At 45.4% G+C, this 24,949-nt stretch overlaps 1 protein-coding gene across 3 annotated transcripts in view; it reads right to left on the minus strand.

Annotated features, from left to right (window-relative positions):
- Positions 1–24,949, minus strand: part of LOC134527853 (fasciclin-1) — a 222,445-nt gene that overhangs the window by 132,472 nt on the left and 65,024 nt on the right. For all 3 annotated transcript variants that reach the window (XM_063360812.1, XM_063360815.1, XM_063360814.1), the window contains exons 2-3: positions 7,337–7,475; positions 1,060–1,375 (exon numbers count right to left, since the gene is read on the minus strand). In XM_063360812.1, coding sequence (XP_063216882.1) covers positions 1,060–1,375; positions 7,337–7,475 — 455 coding nt within the window. The remainder of the gene's footprint in view (positions 1–1,059; positions 1,376–7,336; positions 7,476–24,949) is intronic.

Here is a 24,949-nt window from a genome sequence, read left to right on the forward strand (position 1 = left end):
CATTGGGACCTGTACCACATCCAGCTGTACACACCGAGGGCCGCTGTTCCTGTGGAGTCATCATCAGGAAGATCGAGAACTAGGACATCACTATGTCAGTACGAATGTAGTCACTGAGATGCGCAGTTCACGGTATAGTTTAAATACCATATCTTAAGGTGGTATTGTCCTTAACTTGCGGCATATTCTGAGGTAACTATGAACTACGAGAAATTTTTACATCTTTCCAACTCCACAAGCTTATAATTAGTAGCAGTACATAACCCGACAGCAGTTTATCAATCTTATGTCTGATTCACCTACTTACACCCATATAACCTGAGATACTAACCGAAGAGTCCCGATTGAGCTAAAATAAGTTAAAACTTTACAACATTTGAATATAGCAATATTTGTAATATCAAGTTTTAAGATGATATTGCAATATAAATATTAATTTTTTATTTGAAGAGGTGTCCTATTACACAGGTTGTGCAATATTAATCTTTTAAACCATTCTACTGAATATAGTTATTGTAAAAATTCCAATTATAATGTTGTAATGTGAAAACAATATCATTTCCAGTAATACAACTATTCATATTACAACAGTGAATCGTTTGAGTTATTATTGGAATTGGAGTAAAAATTAAGATTAATGATAAGTATAATTTTGTGTTTATAAATAACACAGTGGATCACCTTAACGTAAAGTGTTACTGATTGTTATTGATTCACCACCAATAATCATAAACATACTCAGAGATCATATATGTTCTTTAGAGGTTCTCAAATTTGGTATTAGCCAAATTACTTTCTTTGTTGTTCTGCCAATAACCGGGCTATTCAGATTGAAATAGGCGATCACACAGTTATAATTTATTTTTGCTGTCCAATTGCTAATCAGTTGACTTGAACTTAAGAACAGACACCTACACCCATAGACAAATACCTCTATGATATGTATACTGTATGATGTATATGACAGTTGTAAACAGTAGTACAAAAAGTAAACTGCTCTGTCGCCAGTGCTCGGAAATGGGTACCACGGGGCTAGTCTGAGGCGATCACGGGACACACCTGACGCGGTGCGACTCCAGGTCCAGGTTCTCGCTCTGGTTGAGGAACTGGTAGGCGTCGGGGTTGTACACCTGGGCGCCGTCCTTGGCGAAGGGCAGCAGCGGCTCCAGCACCTCGTCGATCACGTGCAGCACCTGCTTCCTGCCGTTGTGGTTGTGCTGCACGTAGTTGGAGCGCTCGGGGATGACGCGCGCGTTGTTCACGTAGATGTCGTCTCGGTGCTGCCCGCGCCGCTTCGTGATCCACAGCGGCGGGTTGCCCTCCAGCTCCGAGAACACCGAGCTCTGCAGCTCGTCCAGCGTTAGCGCCAGGTTCGCTGCAAGCACAAGCGGTGTTGCCGGACAGCTCTAGTCCGTATCAGCATTTAGTTGAACAGAGCCAACTTCATCTGGCTAGTTCCTTACAAACGTTTAGCACAAGTCCTTATATAGCTAACCAGGGTGTTTTCAACATTAGAACAGACACCCACTCCATGTTATTATCCATCAACATGGCAACGCAGCACGCTTTAAGGATTGACGTCAGAGACGACTGCAGCATGCTCCGTGGGTGTGACCTTACATCCTGCGCTAATTGCGCTGGGTCATTACTGCCCTGTCGGCGGCCCGCTGATTGCCGCCCGAGTCTCTCAGGGGCGTGCATTGTCCGCCGTGTCGCCATTACTACCCATCTCCCCCCGCCCCTTTCAACAACTCCCTCCCCCCTCCTCGTTTCGCAAGCTCACGGCGTTCCAATCTTTTTTTTTTGAATCAAGGGCCAATAGTTTCCCGAGCTCAAATGTTAAGGAACGTACTGTACCATGCTCAAAATGTTACCACATGACATGAATAGCTTTTATTTAACGTGAATTTATATGTCTTTATTTTGCAAGGGAATAAAAGAAACATAGATCAAATTGAGTTCATTTAAACTAAATATGTTATTATCTTTGCTTTGCTAATATCTGCCAATCGATATTATTTGAAGTTTTCAAAATATACTTCTGAATATACTTCTGAAGTTCTGGTACAAAATTATATTAAAACACCGTACAAGAAAAGTATTAAATGTTAACCTTGACATTAAAACTAATAAGCTATATCGGTTTTATAATTGGTGCCTGCTGAAGCAACAAGAAGCGAGTTCACCAACTGGACATGTCAACCGATTCCCTAGTTTCCTAGTTTTTACTTGAACGACGTAATTATCGAAGAGATGTAGGTGCTTCCAAAGAGTGACACCATGAACAAAGCATGATTAAAGAGGTTGGGAAATTGTATTTTTTTAGACATAACTCAAGAAAAAATGTTGAAATAATATCTACAGTGGAGGCCGTCTTTCAGACGCTCCTACTCGACTGGAGCTATCGCTCTAGGTTCGAGGTAACGGTGTTTGTTTTGTACATTTACATCTGATCCATGATTACGTCTCGGTGGCCTGGAAGCGAGTGCGACAAGCATGTTTGGAAGCGACAGTAGTAGACAACTAGTCCGGCGAGCCACCGCGCTGACGGGCGAAGTGATGTGACGTCACAGCAGTACCGAGACACGGCGGGGGAGCAGGAGGGGGTACCACAATCTAAGAACTGGACGGTTGTGCTGATCGACGGGCGAGTGTACCGCAGCGAGCGGCCGTGGTCTGTCTGCCTGTGGCTAAGCCCACCCCACACGATGCCAAGTTTCCGCTATACATTCTGTTATGACCATGGGCATAACCATGGGATGTTTAGCAGAAGAGATTCGTTACTCCGTACACACGATAACTAGAATGCTAACAGAAAACCAGCCAACGCAGTTTCAGACAGAAACAAACATATCGGGGTAGGATAAACACGTTGCTGTCCATTTAACCAAATACTGAAAATATATGAAAATTGCAGCTGTTTATTTTAAAAATTATTTTACCAGGCGAATTACGTTTTTGCTATTTTATCAACACTTCACTAGCTATAGATATATATATATAAAATTTGTTGGTTAAGTATTTAAAAACATAAACACAGCATTTTAAAATTAACGAGATTGCATTTTAATTGGTAGGTTAGTTTCAAAATCTAGTACTATAAAATTTAAAGAATAAAAGGGAATTTGTTTTTGTTTTAATGTATTTTATTTATGATATAATTATAATATCACATTAATCAGACCGTTCATCTAGCTAATTCACAGTAGGCCTATTATTTGAACTAATTTCATTGTAATAGTTCAAGATGCTACCGATTAACATATTTTATATATGTTACTAACTTACTATACTACTTACATTCAGCAATTTGTAACTAACAATTTTTTAACATTTATAGTTTAAGATAGTAGTAGTTCCCATAATAAACTTAAATATAAAGTGAAGGAAACCCATCTCGCATTTTTATTTAGGCTAATAGGTGCGGGGTTTCTATGAAGTGTTAGTTTACTTACTAATAATTTATAGACATCCATTGTCTAATAAAAGTATGTTTTTAATTAGAGAATTAAATTTTGTTTAAATTACCCGTGAACATATAACATATTTTATGTTAATTAAAAGTAAAGAATTTTGGCGTACCTACATAGTATCAAATAAACCAATGGACTGGACTATGTATTTAATAATATTATAGCAATTAGATAAACAAATAAAATGTATTAATAAATATTTGTTTAAAGCACAATTTGTATAGTCTAGTAATCTGTTATTAAACATAAAGTAAAAAGTTTTTCCAGTGATGAAGTTTGAAACACGTCAAAAACTACCCTTAAGTTCTCGACCGCGCCCTCTGCCAGCGCGCTACCGAGACTATTTTAACTTTGAAAGGAGACCATGTATTATCAACAGTTTGATGCCATTTTTCTTACGTATTTTAAAATTTTGATTACTTTTTTACCATGGCTATTTTAGTTTACTAAATATCTTCCAGAATAGTTTAATTACCATGAAATTTCAAATGGACAACCAATATGTTTGGTGTGTCCCCTAATGTTAACGAAAGTGACTATATACGGGTTTATATTGCTACACGTGGGTCCGCTATCTTGACGACTTCGGATAGTGGGTACGAAAACTCGTTGGAAGGGTGCCGAAATGATACCTACGCGGGGGGAGGCGCGCTAACAGGAAACCGCTAAGGAATGTACAAGTGAGACCGCCGCAGGTGTCCATCTGCAGCCGAGCCACGAGCTGCTGGGGGGCAGCGCGCGTCGCTGTGGACTAGCGAGGACACTCCCCTGCAAGGGCGCAAATCTGTAGCATTCTCGAGCGGGCCCCGTGGAAATTCCCGGGAGTATGGGGGGGGAGAGTTTTGCACGTGGGTTTTTAACCAACACAAGTAATCGCTGGATGGGTGCTTGTATGTTGTAGACTGCCCATATCTGGGCCTATATGCATGCAATATGCAGAAAATATTTAATGTATACCGAAAGTTTTCCATAAAACACGGTTTCGACGTTTAAGTTAATCAATCCCAAATTCGCAGTCACGATTTTGCCAGCACAAGCGGGCTCACTTAATTCCAGAAGGGCCTACCTAAACCCCCTCCCCCCCTCCACACGGACCGACGACCATGCTCCCCTACGTCACGTGCCGACCGCTCGCGCGCTGCTTGGTCCGCATGCCCCCAGCGACACTGTCGTGCGTGTCGTGAAACTTAGCCACGTGAAGGAACTGTGGTCACGACAGTCTAGGCCACTCAGGCGACACCTAGCGTGCCGCTGCACGAAGTATGTGACTTTTATTGCGTGTTACGTAAGTCCTGTCAAGTTGGGCGTGGAAAAATAACATACTTAAGTCGAGGCAAAGATTATAACTGTTGTCATTGAAAGGTACGCGTAGGATGACTGCTAAGAATATATTTTGTTTTAACAATAATGTTTAAGTAGTATTATTCGAGCTGCACATTGTTTATTTTTATATTATTTTATTGGATTTTGCAGGTATAGATATAATTCAAAATATGTACATTTTTCGCTTTATATAATTGTTATTAGAGCACTCTTTCAATTATTTCCGGAGAGAAAAACTGTATATACAAAGGTGCATATTACTGACCAAAAAATTAAAACGATAACATTAAACTATTATCTTGAAATTATCATTTTGTCATCTAATTAAGAATGTTAAGAATAATGTGTTCAATTTCAGAAAGTAATTCCTACTACTAGCGACGAAACCTGAAAAAAAAAAACTATTTTTGATATGATGTCCTATGCCTTCGGGGTAAAAATATGTAAAATGGCAAATAGTTATAAAAAATGACAAGACTATCAATTTCCACTCTCTCCGACTCCCATTTGTTGCTTCAATTTTGATGTTTGACGGCGACTCACTGTAACGAATTTCAAGAGTGTTGAAATATTAGTCGCTCGATCAGTAAGGAAACTATGCTAAGTAAGCCACATCTCGACATCTTTCAAATGTGTATTACACTGTAGTTCAGTGACTTGATTTGCATGTCATTGGTTGCGTCTTCAATACTTACACTAAGCGGAATGGAAAATACGTGGAACAATATTTTATTGTATTTGAAACAACAAAATTGGGCCTTAGTTTAGAGAGAGAATTCTTGTATTTATCTTTATTTCAGCCTTTACACTAGGATAGAATTAAACAGCGATATGAGGTTGAAAGCAATAACAATGCGCTATTCCCCTGGCAGGACGCCTATGGCCCGCGGGCCACGAGGTGGCTGTTGACGCATCTTCTAAGGTCCGTTCTACGGTGACACGTAAACGAAGACTGATCTCACGCAACAGAGTTTCTACAGTAGCACACAGACTGAGACGGACCCGTACGGATTAGCTCGGCAATGCTGAGCTCTACCGTTCATGTCGCTCCGTGCGACCAATAGAAGCCAAGTGGTGGTAACCATGTTTGCTTATGATCTAACTACGTTAAAAAAAATTTCAAGTACAAGGATGTCTATTGTTCTATTATTACTTTGTCGTTTATATTATTGTATATGTAAATCTCGGCCATGTTATGGTTTCGAAGTATAATTTACCTATCTTATTTTAAAAAATTGGTTCTCTGTAAAGTCGGTTTACGGACGATAGTTTAACGTGACGTCATAACAAAACATTGATGAAATGATTGCATACTTTTATTAATAAAATTGAATCATTTTAATTTTAATAAAAAAAAATTAAATACTTGAAATTATACTAGTAATCAGATTTTTAAAATGCAAGAATAATTACCCTTTATTGCCGAAATTGTTGTTGTAATAAGCAATGAAAACCACATTAACTTTTCACTTCACTTTACAAACAGTCGACGAAACAGTTCACGTGTAGATGACTTGTAATTAATTTTGAAAACTGGCGTTTAGCTATAAAGTTTAAATATAATTATGAACAAGTTTTCATATAAATAATCTGTAATCAAATATCTATCATAAATTATATGAATCACCATAATTTTTTAGCCAATTGTAACATAACCTATTATTACTGCACTCGCTGACAGCGTAACGGAACACATCGTAACGGAACAATGAGCGTAACGGGACACATCGTAATGGAACAATGAGCGTAACGGGACACAGCGTAACGGAACAATGTGCATAACGGGACAATTTTTCGTGCGTGCAGCCGGCGTTCATCGATTTATTAGATGTTTCTTAACCTTAAAATGCAATCTCATTGGTTGCTATTTGTTACGTTCCCGTACATTGTGGAAGCCGCAGACGCGATAGTGAGATGCACCATAAGATACGTCTCAGTTTACATGATCCGTCTCCGTTTCCGTGCCGTTGTAGAAAGGGCCTGAGTCCCACACAGAGGTCCTAGTTACATTCCTGGCGAAGTCAAGGCCGGGAGTCAGCCCTCATCGTCTGCAGTGAGCTCGGTGACGCCGAGACGCTACGCTGTAATCCACGCATTCGTTGGCTGGAATCTTGGCATGAATGTGACATTGGATTTACTAACCTACATGTAAAATCCATATGACGTAAACAATGTTCATTCTCGTTTGTTTGTCTGTTTGTCAATGGTACTACAACAGATACGTGAGTTGTTAGAAATATAGGCGTAAAGTAGTCATTTGACGCAGCACAAATTCAAATGCCCTAGTAACGAAATATTAAGCACTTATTGAGAGGGGCATGTCTATTTCACGAAAAGATTTTGAGACTAGTTTGTGTTTAGAACACTGTAGCGTAGTCTATGTTTCGTTACTGGTAGAGTTTCAGACACGTATCTGCTGTCGTGACAAAACACAGGGAACACGGGCACTTGTTGCGGAAGCCGGACAGTCTGGGGAGCGGACAGAATGACCTGCGACTACTGCTAGCAGCGAGGTGCTGTGGTGCTGTGGAGACACTCACTCATGTGGTACAGCACCGAGTCCGCACGGTCCTTGACGGGCCTCTTCTGGAAGGCCTGGTTGGTCGGCACGAACACCGTCACTTGTCGGAACCACAGCGTCAGGTTGGCTTCCGGCGAGTTCTCGAGCAGCGAGTAGAACTGCAACAAGACACGAGTCTCCAATTACTCTGGCAGGTGGGACTACAATAGGGTGACGGACATGAGATTGCCGAATATCTCATTATTGTGAACACAAGGTTTTAACAGTGCGACGCACATACACTAGAAACTAGATATAACATGTTTTTCGCCATTACGTCCGTACTACATACACTGTAAAAGATTCTCTCGTTCAACATACTTAGATCACTGGTAATAATTATCCAGGGATATACCTAAAATTACGAACGTCTTCGTGAGATTTGCGAAACGTGAGTTGACGTATTCGAACATGAACTCACCAAGACCTTCAAAACCTCTTTAAGTCTTAGCAAGAACACCCTTTTTTCTTCCTCGTTTCAAACAGAAAACTGTACTTAGTCGGAAGTTTAAATTCAGTGTATTTTCTACGAAGATTCGGTTATCTAGAAACTACGAATATCAGGTAATCTGGAACTACGAAAATCAGGTATTCTGGACTACTAATATTATGACATCTGGAACTACGATTATCAGTTTATCTGAAACTACGAATATCAGGTCATATGGAACTACGAAGATAGGTCATCTGGAACTACGAAATACTCTTATTTTTTTCTTTTTCAAGTGCATTTTTTGTTGATTAGTCAGTCCTTAACTTGCTTGCAATAGTTAACAATATATACGACAGCCATCTATGTTTGTCTGTTTATTTGTTCGAGCATCATGCAAAAACTAATTGAACGATTTTGATGAACCTTTTTTTATTAGAACAGTCTTTGGCTAACTTAAAAACTGAGCTAAATGTAATAACAGAATTTCATCCCTAAGTGGGTGAAAAAGGTCATCCCTAAGTGGGTGAAAAAGGGATATAAATGTTTTACAAAAAAAAAATAATTATTTTTCTGAAACTAATCAAGCTAAAGAAAAGATATGAAGAATCAATAATTAAAATACAAAAACATCACAACCAAAATTTTAAAATTTTGCGAAAAACAACCCCAAATGGGTGAAAACTGGGGAAGGATAATTTAAAGATGAATAATAAAATCTCAGAATTAAATTAAGTGTAATAAATTCTATTGAGTAACAATAATTAGCATACGAATACAATCACAATTTTGATATTTTGCAAAATTCAACCCCTAGGGGTAGGTATTTTTTTAAGATTGATAACTGTATTTCCGAATTTGATTAAGCGTAATAAATAATATTGGATACCAATAGTAAGTACACAAAACCTACCAATAACAATTTTTATTTTTGCGAAATCAAACCATTAAGGGATGGAAAAAGGGGTAGATATGCATTACAGATTAATATTTATATCTCCGAATTTAAGTAAGGGTAGTAAATGATTTTGGGTACCAGTAATAAACATACGAAACTTACCAAATAAAATTTTTATATTACGTGAAATTAAAACTTCAAGGTTTGAAAAGGTATGTTTTTAATAATAATATCTCCGAATTTAATAAATCGCAATAAATTATATTCGACACCAATAAAAACATATGGATACCACCAACTACATTTTTTATTATAATTTCCGAAATTCAACCCCTAAGGGACCAACCACAATTTTTATGTTTTGTGAAATGCAACCCATAAGGATTGAACATAATAAATTATTGTTTTGCCAATAATAAACATAAGAAAACTACCAACCACAATTTCAACATGTTGTGAAAACCAACCCCTAAAGTGTGAAAAAGGGTATATGAATTTAAGAAAATATTTATATATTCTAAGCTAACCAAGCATAACAAAATAAACAAGGGACCAATAATAAACATACGAAATCTACCAACCACAATTTTACCATTTTGCAAAATGCAACCCCAAAAGGGAGAAAATATGTAAGTATTGTTTTAATATTGATAATTATATCTCTGAATTAAATTAAGCATAATAAATTATTTTCAGTACCAATAATAATAATACGAACCACAATTTTACCAGTATGCTAAATACAAACACTACGATTGGTAAAAGGAATAGGTGCGTTTTTAAAATAAAAAGTAACACTTCAAATTCAATTGGAATAAGTAGTTAGCAACTAAAAAAACTTGCATCTAGAGTTATTTACTGCTTATTTTTCGCGTTTATTAAAATTCTTCGTTTAACGGGGATGAAAACGGGGTAGATATTCATGTATAAAAAATTCGGATCCCCGAAACTAATTAAGTAAGATGCATATTAATGGTAAAAATAATAAACCATTAAATTATTTTTTTTCACTTATGTACAAGATTCCGCCCCTAAATGGTGTAAAGGAGTTAAGTTTGGTTTAAAAGGAAAAAAAATGCATATTTCCAATTATACTAGAACAAGGGTTAGAAATTAAGAATGAACATTAAGCATATAGAGATACAAATTGTATTTTTTTAAGTTTTCCGGATGTCGTCTTTTAAGGGTATTAAAAGGAAGTAAGTTTTGATTTATCATAAAAAATTATATCTCCATAGCAAAAGAAAATCTGAATGTAAAAATATTAGGACAAATAATGTAAATAATTAATTATGTGGAGCACTTTTTGTTTATTTATTTAGAAAAATTATTATTAAATGGTAGTATGTTAGCAATACTCTGAAATTTTGCGAGCGAAGCCGCGGGTTTGAAGCTAGTTTATTATAAATATGTTAGTTGTGTGTTGGTAGAATAACGTATAGATGCATGAATGTCCCAGAAATGAAAAACCAAGGAAATGGCAATAAAGCTGTGGACTGAGTGCTGGCTGAGGGCCTCGGGCAGGCGGGCAGGCGGGCAGGCGGGCAGGCGGGCAGGCGGGCAGGCGGGCAGGCGGGCAGGCGGGCAGGCGGGCAGGCGGGCAGGCGGGCAGGCGGGCAGGCGGGCAGGCGGGCAGGCGGGCAGGCGGGCAGGCGGGCAGGCGGGCAGGCGGGCAGGCGGGCAGGCGGGCAGGCGGGCAGGCGGGCAGGCGGGCAGGCGGGCAGGCGGGCAGGCGGGCAGGCGGGCAGGCGGGCAGGCGGGCAGGCGGGCAGGCGGGCAGGCGGGCAGGCGGGCAGGCGGGCAGGCGGGCAGGCGGGCAGGCGGGCAGGCGGGCAGGCGGGCAGGCGGGCAGGCGGGCAGGCGGGCAGGCGGGCAGGCGGGCAGGCGGGCAGGCGGGCAGGCGGGCAGGCGGGCAGGCGGGCAGGCGGGCAGGCGGGCAGGCGGGCAGGCGGGCAGGCGGGCAGGCGGGCAGGCGGGCAGGCGGGCAGGCGGGCAGGCGGGCAGGCGGGCAGGCGGGCAGGCGGGCAGGCGGGCAGGCGGGCAGGCGGGCAGGCGGGCAGGCGGGCAGGCGGGCAGGCGGGCAGGCGGGCAGGCGGGCAGGCGGGCAGGCGGGCAGGCGGGCAGGCGGGCAGGCGGGCAGGCGGGCAGGCGGGCAGGCGGGCAGGCGGGCAGGCGGGCAGGCGGGCAGGCGGGCAGGCGGGCAGGCGGGCAGGCGGGCAGGCGGGCAGGCGGGCAGGCGGGCAGGCGGGCAGGCGGGCAGGCGGGCAGGCGGGCAGGCGGGCAGGCGGGCAGGCGGGCAGGCGGGCAGGCGGGCAGGCGGGCAGGCGGGCAGGCGGGCAGGCGGGCAGGCGGGCAGGCGGGCAGGCGGGCAGGCGGGCAGGCGGGCAGGCGGGCAGGCGGGCAGGCGGGCAGGCGGGCAGGCGGGCAGGCGGGCAGGCGGGCAGGCGGGCAGGCGGGCAGGCGGGCAGGCGGGCAGGCGGGCAGGCGGGCAGGCGGGCAGGCGGGCAGGCGGGCAGGCGGGCAGGCGGGCAGGCGGGCAGGCGGGCAGGCGGGCAGGCGGGCAGGCGGGCAGGCGGGCAGGCGGGCAGGCGGGCAGGCGGGCAGGCGGGCAGGCGGGCAGGCGGGCAGGCGGGCAGGCGGGCAGGCGGGCAGGCGGGCAGGCGGGCAGGCGGGCAGGCGGGCAGGCGGGCAGGCGGGCAGGCGGGCAGGCGGGCAGGCGGGCAGGCGGGCAGGCGGGCAGGCGGGCAGGCGGGCAGGCGGGCAGGCGGGCAGGCGGGCAGGCGGGCAGGCGGGCAGGCGGGCAGGCGGGCAGGCGGGCAGGCGGGCAGGCGGGCAGGCGGGCAGGCGGGCAGGCGGGCAGGCGGGCAGGCGGGCAGGCGGGCAGGCGGGCAGGCGGGCAGGCGGGCAGGCGGGCAGGCGGGCAGGCGGGCAGGCGGGCAGGCGGGCAGGCGGGCAGGCGGGCAGGCGGGCAGGCGGGCAGGCGGGCAGGCGGGCAGGCGGGCAGGCGGGCAGGCGGGCAGGCGGGCAGGCGGGCAGGCGGGCAGGCGGGCAGGCGGGCAGGCGGGCAGGCGGGCAGGCGGGCAGGCGGGCAGGCGGGCAGGCGGGCAGGCGGGCAGGCGGGCAGGCGGGCAGGCGGGCAGGCGGGCAGGCGGGCAGGCGGGCAGGCGGGCAGGCGGGCAGGCGGGCAGGCGGGCAGGCGGGCAGGCGGGCAGGCGGGCAGGCGGGCAGGCGGGCAGGCGGGCAGGCGGGCAGGCGGGCAGGCGGGCAGGCGGGCAGGCGGGCAGGCGGGCAGGCGGGCAGGCGGGCAGGCGGGCAGGCGGGCAGGCGGGCAGGCGGGCAGGCGGGCAGGCGGGCAGGCGGGCAGGCGGGCAGGCGGGCAGGCGGGCAGGCGGGCAGGCGGGCAGGCGGGCAGGCGGGCAGGCGGGCAGGCGGGCAGGCGGGCAGGCGGGCAGGCGGGCAGGCGGGCAGGCGGGCAGGCGGGCAGGCGGGCAGGCGGGCAGGCGGGCAGGCGGGCAGGCGGGCAGGCGGGCAGGCGGGCAGGCGGGCAGGCGGGCAGGCGGGCAGGCGGGCAGGCGGGCAGGCGGGCAGGCGGGCAGGCGGGCAGGCGGGCAGGCGGGCAGGCGGGCAGGCGGGCAGGCGGGCAGGCGGGCAGGCGGGCAGGCGGGCAGGCGGGCAGGCGGGCAGGCGGGCAGGCGGGCAGGCGGGCAGGCGGGCAGGCGGGCAGGCGGGCAGGCGGGCAGGCGGGCAGGCGGGCAGGCGGGCAGGCGGGCAGGCGGGCAGGCGGGCAGGCGGGCAGGCGGGCAGGCGGGCAGGCGGGCAGGCGGGCAGGCGGGCAGGCGGGCAGGCGGGCAGGCGGGCAGGCGGGCAGGCGGGCAGGCGGGCAGGCGGGCAGGCGGGCAGGCGGGCAGGCGGGCAGGCGGGCAGGCGGGCAGGCGGGCAGGCGGGCAGGCGGGCAGGCGGGCAGGCGGGCAGGCGGGCAGGCGGGCAGGCGGGCAGGCGGGCAGGCGGGCAGGCGGGCAGGCGGGCAGGCGGGCAGGCGGGCAGGCGGGCAGGCGGGCAGGCGGGCAGGCGGGCAGGCGGGCAGGCGGGCAGGCGGGCAGGCGGGCAGGCGGGCAGGCGGGCAGGCGGGCAGGCGGGCAGGCGGGCAGGCGGGCAGGCGGGCAGGCGGGCAGGCGGGCAGGCGGGCAGGCGGGCAGGCGGGCAGGCGGGCAGGCGGGCAGGCGGGCAGGCGGGCAGGCGGGCAGGCGGGCAGGCGGGCAGGCGGGCAGGCGGGCAGGCGGGCAGGCGGGCAGGCGGGCAGGCGGGCAGGCGGGCAGGCGGGCAGGCGGGCAGGCGGGCAGGCGGGCAGGCGGGCAGGCGGGCAGGCGGGCAGGCGGGCAGGCGGGCAGGCGGGCAGGCGGGCAGGCGGGCAGGCGGGCAGGCGGGCAGGCGGGCAGGCGGGCAGGCGGGCAGGCGGGCAGGCGGGCAGGCGGGCAGGCGGGCAGGCGGGCAGGCGGGCAGGCGGGCAGGCGGGCAGGCGGGCAGGCGGGCAGGCGGGCAGGCGGGCAGGCCCTCGAGGGACACGGGAGGCCGCCTCGGCCCTCCGCGGTCCGAGGCGCGCAGCGTCAACTCCGACCCTTCGGGTTGGAATACTGGATCTAAGTCCGACCGTTATCATCGGTCTGATACCAATCGTAAATTAGTGCAGCTGCACTCGCAATGATCTGTCTCGTCCGTCCGTCAACGAGCCGAGTGATTCACAATGATCCGCACGGCCGTCAAATACTTTTCCCATTTTTAATCCCGCCGACAGACTATAAATCTTACATTCTGGTAAATATTTATATTGTATATATATATATATAATATTATATTTACGATCATGACAGTTGCGCTCTTAATAAATCATAAATTCAATTTTTTTTCCACTTCGATGTTTATTAAAATATTTTTAGTTGTTAATAATATGTTAAAAAGTAAGTTAATAACATTTAATGGAAGCAGCTAAACATATAAATATGCTTAAAAACCTTTTAAGATAGTAAATGTTTTCGGCAATAGGTATCTTGCTAACATTTTGGAGGTTATTTAATCTGTCCGTCCGTAGAAAATTATAGCTTTGGGAGGTTTTGACGGACGGATGGATAGAATTTCCGGGCCAACTGATTGGCTGCAGGTCACGTGATTGACGGCCGGACGGGTGACGGATAAGTGTGAGTCCAGCTTAACTGATATATAGTCTTCATAAGTTTAACCACATGCAGACAAGCTTACCGAGTGGCCATCTTTTTATTAAATGTATTATTTATTGTTGGTCTCGCCAACACAGTATTGTGGCATCTAGCCGAGTCCAGCCAGAGCAAGGACATAAAGTGCTGGTGTATCTGTGTATCTCACACGGAGAAGGGCAGCTGCACGCTGAAGGAAGCCCGTGCTCGGCGGGTTGCCGCGAGTCTGCTCGCAGGGGCAGCAGGGCGCCAGGAGGCTGCGGGGGTATTGATTGCCAGGCGCCAGTTATCGTAGCGCGCCGACAGGGGTGAGTAGCGGGGCAGTAGGGGTGGAGCTGCAGCAAGTAGGTCAGCTCGCCCTCTAGCCGCAGATAAACCCCAGCCTTTATGGTGATGGAGGGGGGGGGGGGGCCCTTGCACAGTCGCCGCACGGGTAATTCATCACCACGCAAAGCCCCGACCACACCTCATTCCGCTACACCCGCGGACATGCGCCATGCCACGTCACTGCACTCCCAGCCAACCCTACAGTCGCCCGTATTTCGTAAGCCTTCCTTGCTGTCAGGGTTGGTACAGCAATGTCAAGCCTTTTAGACAGTCAGGTCTTTCTATACCAAAAACAAAATCTAACCGTTAATTAGACTGCAATAAGGTATGCTAGCGCCAGCAGGTAGCGCCGGGACCCTATAATATACTGGTCATCCTAAAGCCAGATGTTTCTTTTTTTAACTTTCAGAAATTGGAAGAAGCATTGTAGCCATAAAAAACAATAAAAAATATTTTTATAGGTTTCCATCACGACTCCTGATTTCATTGAGAACACTCTCTTAAAGTTTCAGGCTTTTAGGCTTACATATATGTCTGTGTGTTTTTAGTACGGATTGTTTTTGTGTGTGTTTGTGTGTTGTGTACACACACAGAAAAGAAATGATTTATCCGAAATTCTAAAATAGATTACATCAAAAATCAATAAATAAAATTTAAAAGAAAAATAAAAATTTATTTTCGTACGCACCATTCACGACGCTTTTGCTTCCACACAGAATCGCTGTGATTCGTGTACCGCCAGTATTATACGTGTGTGTCTGAAATAAACTCGACCGATCACGAAAAACAGCCGACGCTACAGTGTTCTAATATTCAAAACATAACTAACCTCGAGATATTTTCACTGTTTCCGGGAATCAACAGGCTGTAACGGTGTTCTCATTTTCCAGTCAAGATGAAGGGCCGCTCCTATAGAAGAAGCGAACAGGGCTGGGAAACTCGAACAAAACCCTGCGGCTACTAAAATAAAGGACTCCCAAGTGTTTGAATACTTAAATAAAATATTATTGAAAAGGTCTAGAACCATTCCCACGTTTAATGAGCCTAATTGATGGTCTCTTCAGGTAATATTGTTTGAAATCTTGTACGACGGCAAAATGCAAACGCACAATTTTTCGGTCTCTGATAGTAAACTTATTTCAGAGAAAAGACAGTATCGTGAACAGAAGGGCTTGAAGCGCTGACATTTTCCTTTAGTTCTGAACCCCACCAACAACGGACATGACGTTTTCTGATGGAAACTAGGATATATAATAGTTCCCAAATATGGCGCCGCAGTTTAAGTAAGACATTTCTTTATTAGCTTATACGAAAATCTACTCAGTAGCCGGGAATGCCAAAATCAGCATAATTTGGTAAAGAACATGTGTCAGGAAACGAAATCCTGCACAGTTACAGGCGCGAACAGAAGCGCGCAGATTTGAATCTGGCGGGCTCCAAGGGCGATCGCAGCGCTGTGGCGTTCAGACGCTCCGCGGGGAGCAGGCGACGAAACGGGCGCAAACATTTAGAGTCAGCCACACGCAGTTTGGTGAACATCACCCTTACAAGAGTCTAGCGGCAGCACCGCTACTTCCTGCAACTGGCTGCAAATGCCGCACCGCTCACGCTCGTTCCGGGGTCGGCGGCGCGATCCCGCAACGGGAAGCCTTCTTTTCACTGACGAGAGAGCAAAACTCCGATCGTGCATGTTCGTTTTTTTTTGTTCATTGCAAATAAATATGGAGGTGTTGATAAAAGGAAAGACCATAAACAAGGCAACGGTATATATTTATAATTGTTTTTAGAGGAAAATACCTAAATGAAGAAACGTACTTCGTGGATTTGTATATTTTTCATACCGTATAAAATCTAGGAAGTCTTTGTCTTCCACAAATATTCTCGGGACGCCCCATATTCCCTTGAAATTTTACGCAACTTGTAATTTTCAGGTAAGGACATGATAACTAATGGTCAATTAGGTTAGGTTAGCTACATTATAAATACTTTAAAACATTGTGGAAGGTTGATTTGGTTAGGATAGCTACATTGAAGATACTGTGAAATCACGTAAACGGTTTCCTAGCGCTGGATAGCTACATATTAAAAAGTTATTTGCTAAGCAACCATAAAATGATTTTACAGTATATTTAATGTAGCTATACTTACCTAATATAACCAACCACCCACTAAACAGTCTGTGTGGCTTTTTTATACTGGAGATAATAAACGCGCGCGTAAAAATAAAAAATAAAAACATCCAGGGGGTAGGCGCTCCCTTTCGGCCAACTTCGGAAAGGCTCGGCATTTGCAGCCAGTTGCATGAAGTAGCGGTGCTGCCGCTAGACTCTTGTATCACCCTTCGTGGTATGACACACACAGTTTCAGTCAGTCGCTGGTGAAGCCGTACGAAGGTCTTCGCATTCGTTACAGGTCTGCGCCCTTGGTAAATGCATGCTGCTCCGGCTGCAATTTTTTTTTCGTCTTCTCATACACCATTAACATAACGGCCATCTCTGCAAATGTAAAGTCTGCCGTTCTATTGCTGTTTGTCAAATCTGTAATCGCATCACCTTACTCACTAACAGTCAACACTGCGCATATCGCCCAAAGCCAAACGCGTGAACGTACCACAACCAACCATTCACTGCGATGTGCACCAGTGCTATGACTATAACTCCAACTGCCAGCGCCACAGCGGTACGCTCGCATGTCCTCTCAGCCCCTGGAGCCCGCCAGATTAAAATCTTGCGCGCTGCTGTTCGCGCCTGTAACTTCGCAGGGTTTCGTTTCCGGACACATGTTCCTTGAAAATTGCTTGTCTTGGCATTCACTGCCAACCATTAAAATTACTCCCCGCAATTTGCTAACCCCCCATATAACAACCACTAATGTTCACTGGAAAAATATTACTAGAATGCGAAACAAACTTGAATTATATTTCCAAGATAAATTTTCAAACAAAATTAGCAAGAGAAAAACTGTTATTCCAATAGCGGTATCAGTAGTATATAAATGTTCCTCCGGCACGCCGTGGCGGTAGGGTTCAGGAAGCAGTGCTTGCGGATCCGGCCGCCATCTTGGATTTACGTCACGCCGGCCAATATTTGATGTCAAATTTACTCATAATTCCTACCACTTTTCTTATTTTGAAGGGAAAATTCCCATTTTGAGGGAAAATTTCCCGTTTTATTACCCAAAAATACCAGAGTCTTGAAAATTCCCTACAACGACTTAAATTACCCGATTGACAAGCCGCCCTAAACCGCTGAGATCATGAACTTGTCTTGAACCGTCATCGTTGCTACTTTAGTTACGGCCACCATCTTGAAAATGCGTAAATAATAAGCTAGAAATTTGGGGAAAATTTAAAAATTCATAAAAAATTAATGAAATAAAATTTTGATAAAAAATCATTCCTTCATTTTGAAATTCGTTCGCATTCTTGAAAATCCTTAATTTTGAAGTTATAACATTGGAAAATTTTTAATATTTATAAAAAAATTATTTAATAAAATTTTGATGATAAAATTTATGAAAGGTACTGAGTTCGAAACCAGCAAGGTCTTTCGATTGAAAACGGCAACGAATCTTTCCTCCACGGAAGCCACCAGCAGACTGACCTCCCACCACTAATGCCAAGGAATATATTACATCGGCCAGGATGACGCATGGCGGCCATCTTGTTATCGTATGCTGGAGGCCGCCATCATGGATCAACATATTGTTTTGTCTGCTAGAGGGCTGTCGCCATATTAGTTTTATGTTTGTCTACTATTGCAGTAGTACAGTTATTACAGTCATTACAGTGGCGTCTGCTAATTTGTCGGACGTCCTGGCCATCTTTTAGCTAAACATTTGGCGAAAATTCCAAAAATCATAAAAAAGGCTTGTTAAAATAATGATTGATTTGATCTATTCCTGTCCTCGGTTCGATCCTTGGTCATTGCAAAGAAAAATGATTTGATTAAAATTATCAAAAAATGACAGGTCCAAGAAATAAAACAAAATTACAAATAAAAAAATATGATGTAAGTTGTACTCTACTACATGAACACTTGCTAGAGTTAGCCATCTAATAACCATTTAGTTCTACATTGGCTTGAACTGACTAATTATCAGCTCCAAGCTCCAATTGGTTTACTGAACGCAGAGACCATCCAGATTCTTTATTGAAAATGTCTTCCTCTTCTTGACAGAGTTTCTCGATACTGTGTTTAACAGACTGCTTTACATCGTCAAAACTGTAAATGAGAGCATTCATTGTCTTGAAAGCATACTTCTCTTGATCCAAGAAACGAATACGGTTTACCATACACACAGTCCAGCCACAAGTAATATTTTAAAGGTCCGTACTTTGCTACTTAATCAGTAAGCTGATTGATAATGTTCTGTGTGATATATTTAAGAAAAGTACAAACGTCTTTCAACTCACTAAGTGTATTTATATAATAGCAGTCTTTCAAATTCCACGAAATACAGATGGAATGCATTATCATTTACCTGTAAAGCACCGAGCACAGTCTTGTGTTTAATTTCATGTCCAGGCCTCATCGCAGTCGGTTGCTGCACATCTGCTTGCGTGCTTGTACGCATACGAGTCTTCAACCTAAACCGAGAGTCGAAATGTCTGCAGGTAGTTCCACAGTAGGCTTACGGACTTCACCTTTAAGGGTTTTCGCGTGTCGTCTCAAACTGTCAATGCGAGTACATAGAATGGCATTTTTCGCAGCGCAATTTCATACGAGAAGGATTCTTCATACATTTACTTCCCTCATGTCTTCGTGCATCATGGGAAAATGCAAACGACATATCGCAGTAGCTGCAAGTTGTCTAGTAGATGAAGATGAACATTTCAGGCTAGAACCGGATGCTAATGAAACTGCTGTAGTAACAATTCCCGGCGTACTCTTAAGCACGTTGATATATCGCTGTTGCAGCGAAACCTTTAATTTCTGCCAGACATCAGTGCCTTTGCATGTCTTTAAGTATCTTTTCAACCTACCATTTCTTGTAAATTGCTTGCGAAACTTTTTACAGCGAAACATTTTGCGAGAAAATTTATTAGCACATTGTCTCTACATGTGTCAACGAGCAATACTGTTGTTCGAGAAAATCTTGTCACAGTAACGACACCGATGTTGGGAAGACGCCGATGCACCTTCAGTGGACATCGTTGATGCTAGTGGCACTTCAGCCATTGAAGTCTCCATCGATGGCGAAACGTCATTCATCGAGGTTTCCTCTCCAGTCAGCAATGCAGGAATTGAAGTATTTTCTGCTGGTGAAACCATACCTGTTAAAGTTTCCTCTGAAGTTGTCGGTGGCGATGATACACATTCCATCTGCATGAAATGGGATATGCATGATCGCTGACGAGATCTACGCTGCCGATGGTACATAATCCATCAAGGTCTACATATTTATCGTCGACGATTCCAACTGGATCTGCGTCGCCACCATCGTCGCTGCCATCAGGGACCCGGACGTCGATGGTACAACTTCCATTGTAAAGATGCCATCAAATTCTAAAGAATATATCAGAAGAGTTAAACTAGATGATTCTTACACCGTTGTAACCAGTAACAAATTGAGAGTCGTATCAAATATTATAATACGACCACATGGGAAACTCTGGCCAATTACCATTGGCGAAGCGGGAGACAATTTAATGCATTGCTTTGAAGCTATTTTCACTCCACGCTGCTAGATGTAATTACTGTCGCGCACTTAAAACACACTGTAATAAACGTAGTTACACTCCACGCCGTCAGGTTTGCTGAAATCATTTGTCTCGCGTATTTCTTACGAGTTTCCTATATTGTGCCCATTACAGTATTTGGTTGTATCATCCAGTCCCCACTTGTATACCTGCGGCTGCTGAAATAATATGCGAGTCCAAACAAGAACCATTTACATTAACACTCAAATCAAAAATCATTCAAAAGAGGAAGCACATTTAGAAGCACATTCGACAAAAAGGAAGCACATATGGAAGTACACTTGACAAAAAGGAAGCACATTTGGAAGCATATTCTACAAAAAGGAAGCACTACGGCATACAATATTACGGTAGGGCGAACTAACGGTCCAATCGCAAAAGACCTTTAACTTACGGATGTTTAAATACCATCTACCCAGTTAAAAACACTGTAGCATGGTAGGTGTTTCGTGATTGATTGAGTTTACTTCAGGTACACGCCCACTGTTGGGACGCAACAATTCAGTATGTCCTGAATGGCCCGGCCAAATAAGGCAATGGCTTCTCTCTCAGACGACCGCCAGTCACAAGGAAGAAAACTCTGGTGCGGGCAAACCTTGCTGCAGTATGAGGGAATACCTACCCCACGGTATCAGGTATCGGTTTCCTTTCATTCCAGCAGGCCTCACTCGCATACTTTAACCTTTCAACTCCTCTACCAGCCCCCCCCCCCTCCTTCTTACAACTCCGTATATGAGAACAAATAAAATGTGTGGTTTTAATATATTACATTCCATTTACCAACATGAAGTGAATTCTTTGTTTAACCACACTCTCTTTTCTTCTTCCACCAGATATAGGTACCATGTAAAAAAATCGTAAAATTACATATACATATATTTGGCAATTTTACATTTTCGTGGAGTGATTTTTAAATCTAGTACATTTGGTGTAATTTTACACTAATGTTTCTAAAACACAGACAGTGCTACAAGCTTCGGTAAATATATAAAATGTTCATATTTTATTACATTAAATAACACGTAACATTACACATTTGAATGTATAGATGAAATTTCACTTACAACAAGTGCTAAATTAAACAGTGTCCAGTTTTTGTTTTGTAGGCACACACACACTCACAGTAATTGTAAAAGTGCTAATTTGGAGACAAAGCTATAGCTGAATTCACAATTAGGAAGTCTGCAGCTTCAGAAGCTTGCTTTGCAATAATTTCTGCCCTTTCGAATTCGATCATCAGCACAGAAATGAAATATGACTTGTTCCTTTCATTTCCCAAGTTCCAAAGTTCCTTGTGGAACTGGCGGAGTCATCATTTCATCAATAATAATCTCAGAAGAGGTATTTAACTTTACATACCTAGCTCTTTCTGCACTTTTAATGCCTTTTAGTTCACCATGGGAGTAACTGTCAAATATTTATGATGGCATATACCCCGTGATTTTTCTGCACATACCGGACATATTAAAAAAAAAGTTCCCACGATTCCAGTGAACTTTATTTGGTAAATAACCTTCATCTACTAGCTATACTATGATGTTCCCCAGTATAAAGCCTTCTGTAAGAGGGGCGAAAGCAGAGATGGCGGTAGACTTCATTCTTTTCTCATACTACCTTCATTGAACAGGCACAGTGTGGATGGTGCAAGTTTATACTCACAGCATCCAAAAAGCTTTGAATCTAATTGCTTAGCTATAACTATTCTGTGGAATATGCTAAGAGGCTCAATAGCAACTCTACCCTCCTTAATTTTTATTCAGTTAATCAAACTAGCAAAAGAGACAATGGTATCAGTGCGTTTAAAATGAAAATTTTCAATTTCTTCAACTATCCTTGAAATTCATTTACTTCCAATTTCAAAGAACATGTTACAAATAACTTGTTCAACCCCGATCATTTCACTGTTGACTGACATATGTTGAGAATGTTCAGCAAGTGACAGTGCAGAGTAAATGAGGTTTGGCAGTTCCATCGGTCTCTGACGATTCTGGTAGGTCCCATTTCAATGTGTTGTTCCGACGTTGCTGACATACTTCAGCAGTAATTTCAATCTCTTCACAAATGTTCTGTAAATAAATGGTGCCAAGAGTCCAGCGAAGAAGAACACTGTCTGTAAGCCCATGTCCTCGAGCCACCATCCTGGACCTTTCATGAATTACATAAGCGATTATTTCATAATCATATCAGATAGTACTCATCAAAATTTGTCTGTGCGTCTGATTGCGAAATGTCCTTCTGAAGTCCTTTTTCTGGATCTCAAATGGATCCAACTTCTCTTCCAACATGAGTATGCCTTGCAGGTAAAGATGTGCTAATTTTTTTATAATTGAAATGTGTGGCAGATTGAAAGTACGGAATCATGTTCTGAATGGTGTTTAAATGTAAGAGCCAGTCACCTTTGCACTTTGCACTCTGCTTCTTTGATTTGTTAGCTAGGAGGCTGGCCCTTCGTTTTCTAGTCTCGTTATTGCTTCAATCAGTTTTGCTCTGACCCCTTGGAAAACTTCATCATCTTGAGCATTCTGTACAAAACAACTGTCAATTTCTGCAAAAAAAAAAAAAAAAAGCATTCAGCGAAGCGCAGTCTTCATCAGTTCATTCAAAGGTTGCCAGAAAATCACTGGCCAGAGATTGATAAACCAACACGTGACTTCTGAGAGAGCGTGAGTAGACGTTGTTGAAAAGAGTTTATCAATTATGTATCCTGCGTAAATAGTAGCAAAAAGCTTCTTCAAGCCATTACATATACGATCCATTCCATAAAATACATGAGGAGGTGAAATCTTCTGAGCCTCACAACAACAGTAGGCCTATTCAAGTTTGAATTACTTTCAAGTATGTCACGGACTTTTATGTAAAATAGTTGGTCAAATGTAATAAAACCGGCTTTCTGCTGAATAAACCTATATTTTTCTAAAGCTATAGTCCCAGAGGTATACATTGTACCGTGTTTACTTGGGAAGGAATTAACAAATGGCAGGCACAATATTCTTGACGTTTAAAGATGCAATCAGCTGTGGCCTCCATGAAACCACTCAACCCAGACAGGTAAGAGCCACCCAGCTATACAATATCAGCTGTAAATGGCAAGATTACAACTGACAAGGGATTAATACATTGAAGGTCTTGAATAGTAACATTCTTCAAACTCTCAAAGGAATGGCAGGAAATTATTTCAAGATGGCGGCACATACACAGGCGCGCCGAGGTCTTAAACTTAGTTTTTATGTGAGGGAACTATTACATAATATCAAAAAATCAAAAGAAATGGACCTTTTGCGAGCTTAACCTTTTTTTTATCTAATATGCCTGAATTATTAAGGGAATTACTCGGTTTCGCGTAATTTGAATTAGTAGATCTGAGTAATTAAGTACTACATTACACAAAAAGTAAAGAAAGCTATCTTTTTAAAACGATTTATCTATTTGGTTTCACACGTACATCCTTCCGGTGACATATTTAGGAAAGATTGAAGTATTACATACGAAACTGCTGTAACAACTATTTTCATTTAATATTAACAGTACTAATAATAAATGCCACATAAGTTGATTTGTTGTGTGGTGGGGAAGTGTGTGTGAGCAGGAAAGGGGGACTGGTGCCGGCTTGTTGCCTCAGTGGCGGGTCAACGAGGGAGAGAGAGGGGGTTGGGCCCGGGTCGGGAGAGGAGGGGGCAGGGAGTACGCACTGCGACGCCGGCCGTCGGGGCGCCTCTTCTGCCCCCCCCCCCCCCCCCAGAGGCGCCGACCGGCCGGGTATCGACCAGGGCGGGCGCCCCCCAGTCACGTGCCCCATCCCCCTCCCCGTCCCCCAGGCACGGGGCCTGGCACACACCGCCTCCTGTGGACCCTCACCTGATCCACGCCCTCGTGGCCTGGTACACCGCCCGACAACAAGCAAGCGAGCAAGCGAGACCGGCTTCCTCGCATTACATGACACTGGTTACTTTACATAATAACTTATATTTCTCTCATATGAATATATTTTAATTTAATATTTTAGAATTTTGACAACGCGATAAATTGAAAAAAAAAAATTCTACTGGAAAGTTTTATTCCTGTAATATAGTTTGTTTTCCATTTTGTTGGGCAGTAAAAACCATTAAAAAAATAGTATTTTTTTTACAGCTAATTACAAAAAAAAAAGTTTTTCTTATTTCATAAGAAAAACATTTCAAACAATTCTTATGAGGCCCGCCTCTGTGTTAGTGAGGCGGGATGATATGCGCGACATTGGCTGGTGCTTCTTGAGCAGTTTCGTCTCTATGCGCAAGGCTCTGAATCACCACGCAGTCTGCTCGTCATGCATAGTTAACTATTAAATTTGATAGGTGACCATAACATTATATGACGAAGAAATGAAATTAAAGGCGTAATGCAAGTCTCTTCAGTGCTTTCAAGAATCTGTACCGGTTGTTTTATACCTAAAATATTCTCTGAAAACACGTCTTTTAGAACTTTTAACTTTTCTAAAGTTGCAGTTTAAAAACTTATTGCGGAAATCAAACTATTTATTGGCCCTCAGAGAATTTTTAAATGTTGGATATCTCGAGATGTTTTCAAATAACGATCGTGCAAAGGACACGAGACGAAGAGCGCCATATGACCGCAAATACAATGTCAAGAGGCTGCTGGAGACGTTGAAGTCAAGCGCGCCAGCCCGGTGGCACTCCGAGGGAAAACCCCACTCCTCATAGAGCAGGGCCGACACAGGTAGCACCGCCCTCACCCACTACACGTACCCTTCAATAGCAGGCCACTTTCTGACAACCTTAGCCTTCCTCAAGTCCGGTCGCCGACTCTCTGGAGAGTTCTACAGATCCCCAGAGCACCGTCGGTCGTGCGAAGTGGCTTAACTAGGAATCATTGTTCTGACTACTTCGAGTGTTAAGTCAGGGAATTCTTATGACGCGGCTCATCGGCGGACTAGGAGACTTGAGAGGTATGCGAGACGCAGTGAAGTGAAAAGGGTGAGCGACCCCTTGGCGAGCGATAGCGGGAGACGAGCGACGCGCGCATCGTGTGCGGAG

Source organism: Bacillus rossius, chromosome 1, assembly GCF_032445375.1.
Source record: "Bacillus rossius redtenbacheri isolate Brsri chromosome 1, Brsri_v3, whole genome shotgun sequence".
Taxonomy (NCBI): domain Eukaryota; kingdom Metazoa; phylum Arthropoda; class Insecta; order Phasmatodea; family Bacillidae; genus Bacillus; species Bacillus rossius.